This window comes from Ochlerotatus camptorhynchus, unplaced genomic scaffold (assembly GCF_037179485.1).
Source record: "Ochlerotatus camptorhynchus isolate MF236.1 unplaced genomic scaffold, CSIRO-AGI_Acam_v1.1 ptg000062l, whole genome shotgun sequence".
NCBI lineage: Eukaryota > Metazoa > Arthropoda > Insecta > Diptera > Culicidae > Ochlerotatus > Ochlerotatus camptorhynchus.
Genome location: NW_027040552.1, coordinates 5,443,432 through 5,459,229, shown reverse-complemented (window position 1 = coordinate 5,459,229; position 15,798 = coordinate 5,443,432). Strand labels below are relative to the sequence as shown.

The 15,798-nt window shown below is 39.9% G+C and overlaps 2 protein-coding genes across 3 annotated transcripts in view; one reads left to right on the top strand and one right to left on the bottom strand.

The window, feature by feature from the left end:
* AstA (allatostatin A) overlaps positions 1-15,798 on the bottom strand; it is a 149,523-nt gene that overhangs the window by 64,984 nt on the left and 68,741 nt on the right. The gene's annotated exons all lie outside the window — the stretch shown is intronic.
* On the top strand, positions 2,665-3,447 carry LOC135696878 (probable salivary secreted peptide). The gene is made up of 2 exons (XM_065216422.1): positions 2,665-2,927; positions 2,996-3,447. Exons 1-2 carry the CDS (start codon positions 2,748-2,750, stop codon positions 3,167-3,169), a joined length of 354 nt encoding a protein of 117 aa, XP_065072494.1. The 5' UTR covers positions 2,665-2,747; the 3' UTR covers positions 3,170-3,447.

Below are 15,798 nucleotides of genomic sequence, written 5' to 3'. Positions count from 1 at the left end.
AATTTTTTGGCTCAGCTCAGGTACTATCTTCGGTCCCAAGCTAATCGATTCACCCCTCGAAACATCGGAAAAACCAATAACCCCTCATTTTATCTGTCAAACTTTCATAGCGAATCAAAACAAACATTGCGTAGTACTAGAATTTCGATTAGAATGGGGTACGTTAATCGTTTGCTTGGGACCAATAGGCTAGTCAAGTAGTGAGCCAATTTAAAACCGTTAGTTTCGTATTGATTGTTGCTAAAACCTCGATATTATCATCAATTCAGCATGAGGCAATATTTTTCCATCAATCTGTGTATAATGCCAACACAACACGTTCAACAGCGTCATATTTGTGTAAAATGAAAATAAACATTTTGCATTTGATCCTCAAAATCATCCCCATCAAGATGAAGATGAATATTGATATTGACAACAACACAGGCGATAATAAAGATCCAGCCACGAATGAACAAAAACAAACGTTGATTTTGATACTCAGAGGTTGCCTTGATCAAGAGAATGTGTTTATGTCAAAATTCAATTTCATGCAGGTAGTTGGTCTATCTGTTAAGGTTGTCTTCATTTTCAGCTAAGTTGAGTGTAGAAGGAATGATTTTTATCAGCACTGCTTTCAACTGCTGTATTGTGAACCCCACTAAAGTGCCGCAGTGTAAGTGACTCACCCTGATGTTCCAATCTCCATTCTTCAACCACTTTTCTCCATTCACTTTTTAGCGGTTTAAAAACGGGAACATCAGCTGGCTGCGTTATATGCGTCGTGTTTGGATACAGACAAATAAGCACTATTCCTAAGGACTGGCATATATCCGCTACTTCCACCGCTTTGTATGAAGAATGACCATCGACGAAGTAAATGATTGGAAACTTCAAACCTTGTTTCACGAGGAATGGATGGAAGTTTTTTAGGATGTATTCATGAAAGTTATGCGTGTCTATCCATCCACGTTCACTCTGACCCAGGCCCCAATGTGATGGAAAACCTTGTGCCAATTCTTTTCGGATGCGCTTTCCCGGAATCGCTTAGTCTTTACCGAATGGTGGAGATGGTTATCCCAAACTCTTTGCATTCGGCATAAACTGATATTCCAGCTTTAATGCTTCGGATGCATGATATGATAGGTTCTTCGGAGTATTGTTTTCATGCTGATCTTTTCGGCATTCTAAATAAAGCATAATTGTCTATAATTGTGCTTATCACTGTGTAAAATCTATGTTGTGTATGTGATGGCCGGTGCCGGTGGTGTAGTGGTAAGCGTGACTGGCCTCTCACCCCAATAGGTCTGGGTTCAATCCCAGCCGAGTTCGGTGGGATTTTTCTGAGGCATAAACATAACATGTCTTCCTTCGGAAGGGAAGTAAAGCCGTTGGTCCCGGCCCATGTGTGTTGAATGGGTACAATATCCTACACAGGTGTGGAAGCTGCTTTCCTGCACATTCGATTGCCGTCAATGTATGGCAATCGGTGTCCATCGGTGATTGGCACTAGATTACGGAACAGAGACCGACGTTAAATAAAGGTATGAAGTCATACCTGAGATCAGAAATCCTGCGTTGAGAACTTAACTAAACACTTGCCTTTCCAAGTACAACACTCATGTAAACATGAAGCAATGGCTAAGATTGACAGATCGCTGTAGGTACTTTCGCTGGTAGCGATAATGGGTACACGGAATGAAAACCCATTATGGTGATACTCGAAAATTATATTTATTCGACATATTTCAAATGCTTCAGTTGCTAACACGAACAACGAGCATGTGCATGAAAAGTCTACAAAAAGGCTTATTGTTTTAGAAAAAAATCAATATGCAGTGGGTTGTAATGCCTGGAACATATATTTCTATACAATTAATATATGCAGGAATGTCTGAAAATACACTGGTAAGCATTAGTCGATTGATCATGTGAAGTTTTTTTTTTCCAGATAATTTGTTAAATGTCTTCACTATAGCCATAATTGGTACTATAGCTGTAACTGGTCCATTCACCCTGGCTGAAATTGCATAAAATTCTTAGGATTCTGGCACTTTGAAAGTGTTTATGATTTTGAATGTATTTGGAAACGCAGACCTAGTATGAAATTTTCAAGATTCATTCCTTGAAAACAAGAAATTATGCAAACAGCTTTCCTGTTTCCATATCCCATAAAAAGATAGGAAAGGTCTTACGAATAAAATCTCGAAGGTTTATGCATTTCTTTTGAAACCCTAAAAAATCTATTTCTACCCAGCTCCATGTGTTCACCGGGAACCCCCTCATCATTGCTCATTGACTGTATTTTATTTTTCAATTATGTGTGAATCGTTTTATCATCTGTTTGAAGAACACCTTTTTGACAATTTAGTCAAGTGGTACAACTCATCCAGATGATAAGCAATTTTTGTTTTGCTGAACAGTATATACAACTTATTCGATATGAATCATTGGTAGCACCAAGTGTGTGTTTTGGAGGCTGTGCACAACGGTAAATAACACCGGTGCTTATTTTCATTCATTCCTAAAAATCTATCATTCTGCAAACAGCTACCAACAACACCTCGGAAGATACAAAGCGAGCCGATAAGATAACATTCGACGAGCACCTTCAGAAGGGTGCAGTATATTCTTCTCAAATGGTGATACAACAAGGTGCTATAAAATAGAAGTCCATCAGCGGTTCCGATATCAGTTCCGACTTTGCAGCCGATAGAAAGTGAAACTACGATTGTAAAGTGCCCCCAATATCGTAATTTTTTTCAACCATGAAGACTCTAGTGTTGGCCGCTGTTCTGATCTCCTTCGGTGCTCTGGTATTCAGCCAGAGTCACAACTACTTCTGGGGATTCAAGGGGCCGTACGATGTCCTTCTGAATCGGACCTTCGCCATCAAGTCGTCTTCCATTCTCCAAGTGAAGACAATGGATCTTATCTACCCACTGAAGGTTGGTTCTCTGAACAATCACCTTTTTTTTTCATCGATACTAAATGAACTCATTTTGCCTCATTACAGGGTCAACTGGGTCGTAACATTTCGGCCATCAACATCACCGACCAGTACATCAACGGCAAGGGTGGATACGCTAGTCTGCTGGCCGGCGGCATCGGTTACAATAACACGACAATTCATTTGAAATCACAGCGGGGCAACGGATTCAGCTTTATCGTGGAAATTTATGGCCGATAATCTATTTAGTAGTCAGTCGCTTTGGTGTGTCTGCAACGCGCGCCAAAACAATTAGGAATATGTGAGGGATTTTGGAGGATTACTAGTTCCGGTTTGTGCAAGCAGGAAGCGGTGGCTCGCGTGCGGATCGGAATGAAATAATTGTGCTTTCGGTGGATGCTTGTCGACGGAAATGGATCGATATACACTGATTCTATACCATGGAATCATAACGGGAAAAGTGTGTAATTTATTGAATGGTATTAAGATCTGTAATAAAGAAGGGATTATGCAACCATGCAACTTTATTGGATTCGAGCCTTTGCGTACTGACATTTTGTATAATAAGCGAGCTATAACTGTACCGATCTTAATCCGTTTGTGAATCGGTCTTTTTGAAGTACACAAGTTAGAAGTTATACTCATCAATACATACCGAAAAGCAGATTTTGAATTATTTTACAAATCTGTAAGGCCATTGGGACGACTAATTCAATTGCCGATTAGGTCTTGGATTTTTTTTCGGGTTGAAATATGCCACAATAGATCACAAACAAGATATTTTCTCAATTTAGCGGATGATATTTGTTTCCATAATTTTCATATGTTTCATATTTTTCGAAACACATTTTCTTATCCCTAGGGAATCGATTCAATAAATTAGATTGGCTTGACTCCTAGTCATAGTACAATCACAAATACCTTTAGAGTTTTCATTGGGACACATTCGGCAGTGTCTGGGATTGTTTCAAATTAATTAAAATTCAACTGCATTGCATCAATCCAATAGATTATTTCAACAGGAAATAAATCGACTTAAGGGTTCGCACTCGGTAATTAGACGCTTCTGCAGTCGTTTCGTCGTCAATCGTCGTCGCTCCTTACCATTTGAACACTAACTCTTGGCAAATGGGTACCAGCAGCAGGCTACCGAACGAAACTCAAACTTTCGACAATCTGTCTTCTTCGAGAAATTCCATCGAAAACATCAGGTGGCTAACTTGAAGCCAGAAGCGAGCTTAAGAATTGTTCGAGAAGGTTTCGGAAAACATTACACTCAACCCTTTTTTTAACACGGGTACATTTTCCAATTTTCTATTTCTGTGTTCAAATTAGAACATTTCTATGATTTTTTTTTTTGGATTTTTGACACCAGTTACATTGAGCTTGGTTCCATTAGAATATCGAAAAAAGGAAATTAAGGTCGCGTATAAAAAGGATTGGGTGTACTGATTCCCAATTTCGATAGGATATGGGTTGCTAGTAGAAAAGGTAAGCATGACCGAGTGATTTCATAGACTCATTATTTCCCTGAGGAAGCATTTGAACAGAACACAGAACTCAAAAGATTCCAGATTCATTGTTCCAAAAAATTAAACTCACAATAACTGATAATTGCAATAAAGTTCTGTTTGATTCTCGGCTGATTACAAATTCATATTTTTACCAGATCTAATAGAAATTCCACCCATCCCAGACGCCGGTGTTGTAATTCCGACAAAGATAACAGTTATTATTGTTAGGTTTGCACTTGCCGGCACTGATGTGAATACACAATGCCCGCTTATATATATATATATATATATATATATGATAAAGAATGTACACACCAAAAGTTGGTCATGGAAAAAATCGTTTCAAAAAACTACAAGGGACAGCCCTATGGGGTTGTACGCAATGGTGACGTAAGACTACGTGGTCTTATATCATAAATGGTAATGTGTATCTTTATTGTGCCAGGTATTAATCTGAACCAGATTTTAATTATTTTCCTTACCTCATTTTTATATTTTGATTTTCTGTTCTATTTACTATCGTACAGATTTGTCGTACAAGCAAAAGCAATACTTTTGTGCGCCGAATCTGACGAAATATTGCTTGGAGCCAATGCCCATGATTGTGCTGGGTAATTTTAACATGGACCTTATGAACGATGGGAACTTGAAGTTCGTCGAGTTCATGAAGAAATATTTGCACCTGGACATGAATCGTGAGTGGACTTAATTTTCGTTCGCAACGTCCGTCTTGACAGTAAAAAGTATAACTCTTACACGTTAAATCATCGCCCACTGTTGTCACTTTTCGAGTTCTAGGCTGTTAAATCGGGGCGTTTATCATCGTTGCCAATCGGCACCGTACCGTAGTGTGAGCCAACAGTAAAGCCATGCTGTGTTCATCAGAACTCATCTGACAAATCAAGCGGCATTTGAATTTCTATCTTCTCAATGCAATAAGGCAGTTCTGTGTCAACCATATAAGATCACCATAAATACTTCTTTGTACGGTTACGCTGGACACGGGTTGACCCGGAGGTTGGAAAGGCAGCGCTAGCCTTCATCGCTACGAGAAATGGGCACTAAGAGAGCCCAGTTACTTCAGGATTAGAAGCTTGGTTACTACCGTTTTGCTGGTTCCAGGAATTTCATTCATGCCAAGATAAGTAGAATTCCTAAACAATCTCTTTTGAAATTAGTTGGTGGCCCTGAACAGGGCCGTTTTGGATGGGGAAAATGAACGAAGCTTAACCAAATGTGCGTCCCTGACGCTTCAGGTAACAGCGCCACGAATGACGTTTTGCAGCAACACCTTACCTTGAGCACACTCCGGTTTTAGATCAGACCGCAGATACGCTTGACATCAGCACGACGAGCCAGACGACGGACTGTGGACTTGGTAATACCCTGTAAGTTATCATGCAAACAACTGCCGAATCCTTTGCCTCACTTGCCACGTCCAGTCATTGTTTATGCTGTTGATGCTTCTTCGGGTAAGGTTGAAACGAATATGACAAGAAATTCCGATTTTCGGCTTTTTTATACCTACTCGAGGGTTAAATTCTTGTTGTTGTTGTGTTCTTGTTCTTTCATCGTTTATGATTGGTTGAACATAGCAAAAGCATGTTATAAAAGAGAATAATAGTCAGAGAAAAATTTTATTCAACTGATTGCATTCAACGTATCCACATCGTATAATGGCCGCACCAAGCAGACAGCTCGTAAGTCCACCGGAGGAAAGGCTCGTCTCAAACAGATGGCCACCAAGGCTGATGTTAGAGTTTGATGTGACCATCCCCTCCTTTCCAAACAATTTCCAGCCATTGTGTCCCAGTCTTATTATCCTCCTGTTCCAGTGCTACTTGCCCCTGCCCAGCCAGGATTTGGTCAACCGTCCGAGAGTAGTATCTGAAGGAGGCTTCAGAAACCCGTTTCCTACCTAGCTCCTTCCAATCGAGATTGTTACCCATTAACCTCGAGCCCGCCACGAGTAATTTGTACCCAAATACTAACCTAGAACTACTGCTATTTAAAATGTAAATTCAAACATTACTGATTTTGACTCCACAAAGTGTCACACACGACTGAGCCTAGTAAATAAACGAACTAGTTAAAAAAGGCAGCTTGCAAAAGCGCTTCAGTCACCGGAGGAGTGAAGAAGTCTCATCGCTACCGGCCAGGAACTGTCGCTCTGCGTGAGATCCGTCGTTACCAGAAATCGACAAGTTGCCTTTCCAGCGTCTGGTCCGTGAAATCGCCCAGGACTTCAAGACCGATCTGTGAAGAGCTCGGCCGTTAATGGCCCTACAGGAATCCAGCGAGGGATATCTGGTCGGTCTGTTCGCCATCCACGCCAAGCGTGTCACAATTATGCCAAAGGACATTCAGCTGGCTCTTCGTATTTGTGGTGAACGCTCTTAATTTCTCCATTGAAATCTAACAAAACCGGCCCTTTTCAGAGCCACTAAAAGATTCCACAAGAGAGTTGGGAAGGAAATTTCTGCTACTTACAACTGATCGCATCACAGTGAATCCTGATCTAAAAATTTCAACCAGCAAGTGCCCTAGAACCAAAAGCGGTGCGATGCTATGCCGATGACTGTAAGGGGCTTAGAAGCAGCAGGCTGATGACCATGGCTTCCTACTTCGCACTATTTCTGCTATGCTCTTCTATCATCCACAACAACAAACTTATCAATGAATGTGTTTGCCGTCGAGTTAACGTTTTCTGACCGCGCACTTCGTAGTTGCTCCTCCATGAATGATCAGAACTAACCACTTCCACAGAGAACTACATAGATGGTGCATGGGATAAGCTTTCCATCTTCAATGTACAAGCACATTAATTTAATCTATAAATCAATTCACAGCGCCGGCCACGTCCTCACGGTCTTTTGGGGGGAGGGAAGGATGATAAGTTCGACGTCCGGTTGTTACTAGAGACCGAGAATACCTCTACATCTCCACGGCTGTCTCGGGAAGGATAGTTGTGTTAGAGAGGTAGGTTATTTTAAGATCAGGATTCACTGTGGTAAGTGATGCGATCGGTTAAAGCAGAATTTGTTTTTATTTAAATATAATGGGAAAAAAAAAAATGCAAGGAAGGGACAGGCCTGGGATTGAACTACCTACTTTCTGCTCAGTAAGCAGAAACGGTAACCACTGAACTACCGAACCTCGTCGTAATGCTACATCGACATGTTTCGTCTAGGAATTATTCTCTGATGACTGTGTTGGGCAAACAGCATATGTATGTACGTAATTGGTGGATTTGTTAGTTAATTCGACGCTTTTGGACAATGCTGGACATTTACCAATTTTTCAATAGTTTTTTTTTGTTGAAAATCAGCATATCGATGCGTAGTCATTAGACTGATGCAAATTTTGACATTTTCGCTCCACAGTGCTCAAACAGTTCCAAATCGGGTCCTGATTAGTCTCCCAAAATTTGAACTCATTTGAAAAGAAACTGACTTCACACAAACCATTTGAAATTAATATGGGAAAACCAAATGTTTTGTTCATATCCATCTAACAATTTACCATATAGCTCTGCTTTAAAAAATGATAACTGAGCTCGTAGAAAATTTTCTCAGCTACAACTTTGTCCTGAACCACTTTTCAATATAATGTTAGCATCAAAAGTTATCAATAATTCAAGCCACTAATGTCTTACGATTATGCTCAATCAACTGTTCAGCAGGCAACATTGGTGTTTCTGGCGCTTGGAATAGAGCACAAAAATCATGGCTACTATGTCACTCTGCAAGATACAGTGTTGCTCACAAAACAGCTGCTTGATCATGCCATAAGATTATCAATCTCTTAAACAATTAATAACTATTTTATTTGACGTTTGGCTTAACAACTACATTGTGCTAAGTTGAAGCTGAGAAAATTTTCCATAAGTATAGCTTTTGAATTTTTGAACAGTGCCATATGGAAAAAGGTAAGAAGGCAATGAACAAAAAGTTTGGATTTCCCATAGTAATTTCCATATAAACTTCAAATGGTTTGTGCCAAGTCAGTTTCTTTTCAAATGAGTTCAAATTTTGGGAGACTAATCAGGACCCGATTTGGAACCGTTTTAGCACTGTGGAGCGAAAATGTCAAAATTTGCATCAGTCTAGTAGTCATATTTCTGATCGATTGGTGATAAAATTATTAAAATTGGACCAGGGGCAGCTGCGTTATTAACGTTCAAAATCTTTCACAATTTTGTTTCATGTTCCATTTTCGGTTTTCACAAAGTGTACTCCAATATAGAAATCACAGACGTAGCCCTACGTCAAAATTATGCAAATTATTTTGGATAGACCCAAAGCTACCTTCCCCATCTTGATAAAAATCGTGTTTTTTTAAACTTTATTTAGGGCCAAGGTCTAGTTCATCTCCGTAAAAATGTTGGTGAAAATCGTTATGTTTTGCTGACAGTACAGTGATGTTTTTGAATAAATGTGAACGACATTCCAGATAACCACATAAATGTATTGGATATTTTTGTGTGGTGATGCGGAAAAATAATACTGATGTTTTTATTTGGACTGAAAAATCATAGATGACAATCGAGCATGAGCATGAGCATGATTGACCGCCCACGGTTGCTACTCTGTTATTGCCAGTTCAGCTGTAATTACACAAAGGACCAATAGACGATGCTTGGGACTAGCAATCATTCACAATGTGTGAAAACTGGTGATCTCAAACTAGGCAATATCAGCGCCGGCCGCGTCCGAACACAGATCAAGAAAAGAATAGGTAGGAATGTGTTGACGTGGCACTCGCTTTGATGGAAGCCGATAACACCTCTGCACTTCCACGAGGAACCACCTGGATGTTGGACTCTTATCCAATTTGCAGTTGGGTTTGTAGCAGGGTTCGCTTTGGTAAACGATAAGCTGAAATGAACGATCATGGAACACGAAGGAGCTTGGGATTCAACACGCGGTCTTCTGCTTAGTAAGCAAAAACGTTTGACACTAGATAAACGAGCTCCGTTTTAATCATCGAGTTGCTGTTATTTCCTAGAGTCATATTAACAAATAAAATTTTTGACAAATATCTAACGTACGTCACATATTATCAAAATAAAGTTTTGTCCCTACCGTTCAGCCCGAATTATATCAGTAATGTTTTTTTTTTTTTACAATGGAGGCTGGGATCAATTCAGGCTTGGGTGCGAACCCATGATCTTCTGCTCAGTAAGCAAAAACGGTTGCTCTAAAACCACCGAGCCATTTGCATCACACCACGCTACTACCGACGACATATCAAGGGTAAAAATCAATTCAAATAAAGGGGCGCCCCCGAAAGCAGTGTTTTTCAAACTGGATCGGGCAATTTTAATATAATTATTAGTTTTTCCGCTCCGTTACGCCTGAGTTCTATCTGATATGATCTTCTTCAATAGTGATCTGGGATAGATCTTAACATCTTTTCCCAGCTAGACTCAATCATGTGTATGAACCTATGTCGAGCAAAAGTCATATTCTACCGAAAATAATGCTTTTGTATTCCACATTTTTTCAACAGTTTACCCGCACGTTTAAAAGCAATATCGTACCTCATTAGTGCAAAAATACATTATTAATGAATGTAACCAGTGGTGTGTCTGTCTGTCTGAGATTAGTGAGATTGTCGCGATTAGTGTTTCGTATTTTATGCATAACATTATGCCAAGGAAAGGTTTGAATACAAGCTACCAATACCACCCATCGCCCACAAGATCACCCACTGGACAGTACACAGCCACACCACTAAACGACAGGAAGATCCTCCACCTACCACCAGATGGCACTGTTCACTGAATTTGGAGGCCATTAGGAGGCGGCATTATGGGGCCATGATGAGGCGAAAAAGGGCGGAAGGACGATGGCTCATCGAGGAGGAGAGGCGGAAGGAGGAGAAATAATAGGTCAGCAGCCATTGTTGAGAATCATTTGATTGGTGATACTCAACAGCGAGACTTCGTAAAGCAAGTTCAAGCAAGTTTGAAGTTCAGTAAGAACGGTGAGGACCTGAAAGAAAAGAAGAAGGAGAGTGAGGTGCAGAACCATCCAGGTTAAATTCTCTTTGAGAGAAACACCTTCTCGATCGCCAATAACCGCCATCGTGATTCCCCATTATGTCCACAGGACCCCGTAGTTTACCGCTGGAAATTCATCCATGGCGTGGTCAGACCAACAATCAATACGAAACTAACGATTTTAAATTGGCTCACTACTTGACTAGCCTATTAGTCCCAAGCAAACGATTAACGTACCCCACTCTAGTCGAAATTCTACTACTACACAATGTTTGTTTTGATTCGCTATGAAAGTTTGACAGATAAAATGAGGGGTTAGTGGATTTTCCTATGTTTTGAGGGGTGCATCGATTAGCTTGGGACCCAAGAGAGTACCAGAGCTGAGCCAAAAATTTGAGCACGTTATTTCGGGACCTTCTAGTCTTAGAGTAACCTCTATGGTCAGACCCGTAGTGTCCGTCATTCGGCATACGGCGCGGTTAGACACGGAGCATCTTCCGATACGAAGGTATCCGGGAATACAAACCAAGGGCCCATTGACCGTTAGACGCCACGAGTATAGTGAGGAGAGAGAGAGAGCCGTCGTGGAAAGTACTGAAGTACGCGACCGGCTTGCGAACCAAGTCGAGGGTTCAAAGTCGAAGGAAAGGAACCGACTGGACTGTGAAAAGTGCCCAGAACGAAGCTAAGGAAGATGAAGGAGTGGCTGTGGAAGGACCAACAGCCGGCCCGCGCTGAAGAACAAGAAGTGACGTTACGCGAAACGAATGTAGGAGATAATAATAAGAAAGTGCGACGAAAGTGGGAGGAATAAAGGTACCTGTAGCTAAACAAGTGTTGTGTGTGTTGGATATTTGAGTGTTTCCTTGGCCGCGATATTCGAGCGCGCATGCCGACCCTGAGGTAGTGTAGAGGGGGGTCTCATTAGTGCTCGGCAGGGAGTACCTCATCAGTTGCATCAAGCATCAAATTAAACCTTAATACAATTAAAGCGTGGCACATGGATCAAACGCGACTGAAAAATATACAAGTCATAAAACTAGCACACACCTACAACGCATCGAAATGTAATCGACCGAGTGTCAAACCTGCATGTTCGATGGCGGCGATCACGACATCACACACATCAGACCTTACAAATCGATCAAGCGCGCCGGGAAGCAAACGAAAATCATGATATAAATCCCAACTGGAACACACTCACCAAATCAATACATGTATGTAGCCCGACCACGTCAATCTATCCAGCAGGACAAACTTAACGAATTTCAAAGTTGATACGTGTTTTGGAATGTACCATTAGTGTACCATAGCGTACCTTCAAGGATTTTGAACGTACCTCAAAGCTTCCCGGAAAACCCGTGTCTCGCTGGATAGACATACGAGCTCAGCAATGATCAAGTCGATCGACCAGATTTCTACGGAAATGTGACGTACCAAATGCGTACTTTACGAATCTGTAATTCATTTTTAACGTACCTCTTATTTTCACTTAAATGCTTATACTAAACTTTTTAAATCGGTTTATATATGAATTCCTGGGCACGGAATTGGATTTCTTGAAAAATTTAAGCCCGATTCCATATAAAAACACTATACTTAAGTGCATTCTAGCCAATTTGAGGACCAAAAACAGTTTTTTTTATTTGCATCCCTTAAAAATATACTAATTTTGAACAAAACCGTTAATTTCATGAATAATTATGGAGACGCACGGTGCTGCTTGGAAAACTCCATCATGAGATAACTTTGATAACTTTCTGATCGGTCATGACCAACGTACCTAACTGGAATTCACTTTCTGATTGAATTTACCAGTGATTTAAATAAAAATTAATTAATTTTTTTTAAATCATTCAATGATAGTCAATGATAATTAGAACTTATGGTAAATTTAAGGATTTTGTTGATGTTTCATGTGATTTGTGTAACAAAAATCAGCATTTTTTACTTCTTCATGTGTTTTTTTTTTTGTTTTTTCGACGCCATTTCACTAAAACTGAATGAAATTGTACAATTCTTGTTTTCATCAAACGAAGCGTCATTTTACAATTAAAATGAAATTTGTATGAGCTCGGAAAAAAAATTAGCAACCAATTTGTTGACCAATTTTTGGTGTGTACATTCATTAATTTCCCGAATGGCAGCAGAGACAACGACGTGATGGCCTTGCTCGTTGTTCTGATCTGGAAGTCCCATTTCCGTGAATGATTGTGAACTATTGTATTTACTGTTACACTTTAGCCGGCCCAACGAAATTATCCTAACCCAAGTCATTGTTTGCCAGCAGACTTAATTAGATGCTTTTGACTGGGCCTTCATTGTTCTTCTCGGGTCGGGTGAATCGATACATATCAATATAGTCGTTTCACTTATCATGCATTATTGGGAATTCGCCTGATGAAAGTTGAATATGTATACGGATAAAGGGCAAACTATGTGGACTCAGCATAATAGTCAAATTAATAATGCCGTATCGGATTGCGACTTCCCTTCGATTTGGGGTTAAGTCACCTATGTAATGAACTATGTGTATGGTTCTATGGCTCATTTGTCAATATGACCTTTTTGACAGGCTAGACTTGTTTTATTTACTAATCAACTTGTCTTCTTCTTTCGTGATTAGGTGAATCCTTAATGAATCTGTAATCTGTCCCAAAATATATAAAAACATATCTTATGTAACAAATTTCTTGAAAAACTACCAATGTCTGTACGCTGGGTCAGTTCGATTCCTAAGTTAAGAGTATCCAAATTGGTGGGGAGCGAGGAGGGGGGGGGGATTATGCCCTTGAAATGGGAAATTTCGATGATAGAGATTGGGGGTTTTTTTATATTATCGTTCAAATTTGGGCCGAAGGGTTTGAGAATTTTATGAAATTTAGCCCGCAGGCTATTTTTTTTTGTATTAGGGGTCGGAGTTGGAGTCGATGAAAAAGTACCGACTCCGTCTCCGACTGTTATGAAAAAATAATTTGAAATTTGATAGGGGAATTTACGTACTCTCGGCAACCTAAGCAGCGACCTTCTTTCTATAGCCTTTTTCTCTAAGGAACGCACACATATGCAGTATTGGTTTGTTTACAATCTTTTGCTGCAAGCTGCTCTAACAATTTCAGTCGAAAGAATTGTCAAAAACTGTTTTGAAACGCTTTTACAAAGCTCCAATCTTCTCTAGTGAGAGCGAGTATTGTCGGCAACCAGTTTTTCTTCGGCAACCATTCCATTTGAGCTGCATGTAAATCTGCTGTTCTATTATCGGCAACTCGAAATCAGCTACAATTTGTAGTGCGTGTGTTTCATTTCAAGAAAACCTTGCTAGATTGCTTTTTATCAGTGGTTAAAATATAGTCAAATTGAAGCTGAAAGCAAAAGGATCGTTTGCATGCATTCAGCGAAGTGTTTTCGTAAGAAAATCCAGTGAAAATAGTGTTTCAATTTGGGTTGCCGAAAATAGTCTGGCATGCCGAAGCCGTCATTTCCCCTACTTATTTTCTCCACGTGCAACTTTTTTGGCTCATGACCGATTCGATTAAATGTGATTGCCTATTATGAAAACTAATATGAACAGTCCCAGCTTAAAACGTGATTTGGTCATTTTCTACCTAACAAGTATTAAGTTTAAACTCGTATAACGAATTTGAAACCAAGAACCAAGAAGCAATGGTATTCACCATATTCTTGTTTTCGTTCGAACCGTATTTTCCATAAAAAAAAAACTTTTTTTTTGTATGGAAAATACGGTTCAAACGAAAACGAGAATATGGGTGATTGTCGCGCGATATTCTCATTTGGTGACGGTCGAAGCGCCCCGCTCATAAGCGCGCTGAAACCCCGCCCATAAGGATTATACACAGGTGTGTAACATAGATAATATTTTATGGCAGCAGCTTGAGGAGCAAATCCTGGATAAAAAGCCGCCGTGTGTTAAATCAATGGGCGCAGTCGTACGGTCATAAACAGATAGGTATAATCCCATTTTGAGAAATTATCCTGCCACACACAATATATCAACATGCACAGTCCTCTCCTCATGGACGATAAAGACGCTTTTAACTCGCAGCTGCAATGAGAATACGACAGCTGCCCAAGCCATGACGTCAAAACCGTTATCGGATATTTCTAGATAGAACTGGAATTAGGGTGTAACAGCTTCTCTGACTTTCTAGAAATCATCGGAAGAAGTCATTGTTTACATTAGCTGTTACGTCCTAATTCCAGCTCAATCTAGATTTCAATGCTTTGGTTGGACAGGAGGAAGAATTCAGACTATTGGCGTTGACGTACCTCTTTACTCAAATGTTGAAATCCATAAGCAAACGTCAGACTGCGGTGCCGTCAACGCCAATAGAGTTCTCGATATGCACAAAAGTGTGCGTGAGACCGCGCGCTACCTTTTGAAGTAGTTGTGATATCGCGATGCCTTTTTGCCTTCTTCTTTATTTTTTATATGAATGTTGGATTTTAGTGTTCGTGAGATTGCGCTTGGAGATCTCTTTTCGCGAACTAACGTTTGAACCACGCCTAGGGCGCGCTGGAGTAAAAATGATGATGTATACTTTTTGATCAGTCAAAGCCATAGTGATTTCGTGAAGATTTGTATTAATAATTAAAAGTTCATCAGTTCGCTTACATAATGAACGGAGATTAAATATGGAGGTAGTAACAAATTTATTTCTGCACAGTTTCGTATATAATAAGCCAACGTCAGAACAATTAATTGCAGCTAAGTTTAATGATTATTTTGTAGACAGTGTTTCATTGATTAATCAATCCATTGAATTGGTCGATGAACTTGACGAAATAAAACAGCCAGTTAATAGTAGTTGTAGATTTGAAGTTTTTTCACCCAATTGCATTAGATGAACTTAGAGTTATTTGTTTTTCATTAGGAAAATCGGCTGGAGTAGATAATGTTAATGCTAGAGTTATTCAAGATTGCTTTCATGTCATTGGCCACATCTTGCTGGACCTTATTAATGAATCATTGCAAACTGGACATGTGCCACAAATTTTAAAGGAATCCTTAGTGGTCCCTATTCAAAAAGTTGCTGGAACGATTAAAGCCGAAGAGTTTCGTCCCATCAACATGTTGCAAACATTAGAGAAAATTTTAGAACTTGTTGTTAAAGGCCAGCTGTTGGAGTATTTAAATAGTAATAGTTTGTTGATTCCAGACCAATCGGGGTATCGGGAAGGTCATTCTTGTGAAACCGCGTTGAATTTGGTATTAGCGAAGTGGAAAAATAACTTGGAGTGTAAAGATACGATTGTTGCTGTTTTTTGGATCTTAAACGCGCCTTTGAAACAATTTCTAGACCCTTATTGTTAAGATCAATCAAGCGCTTTGG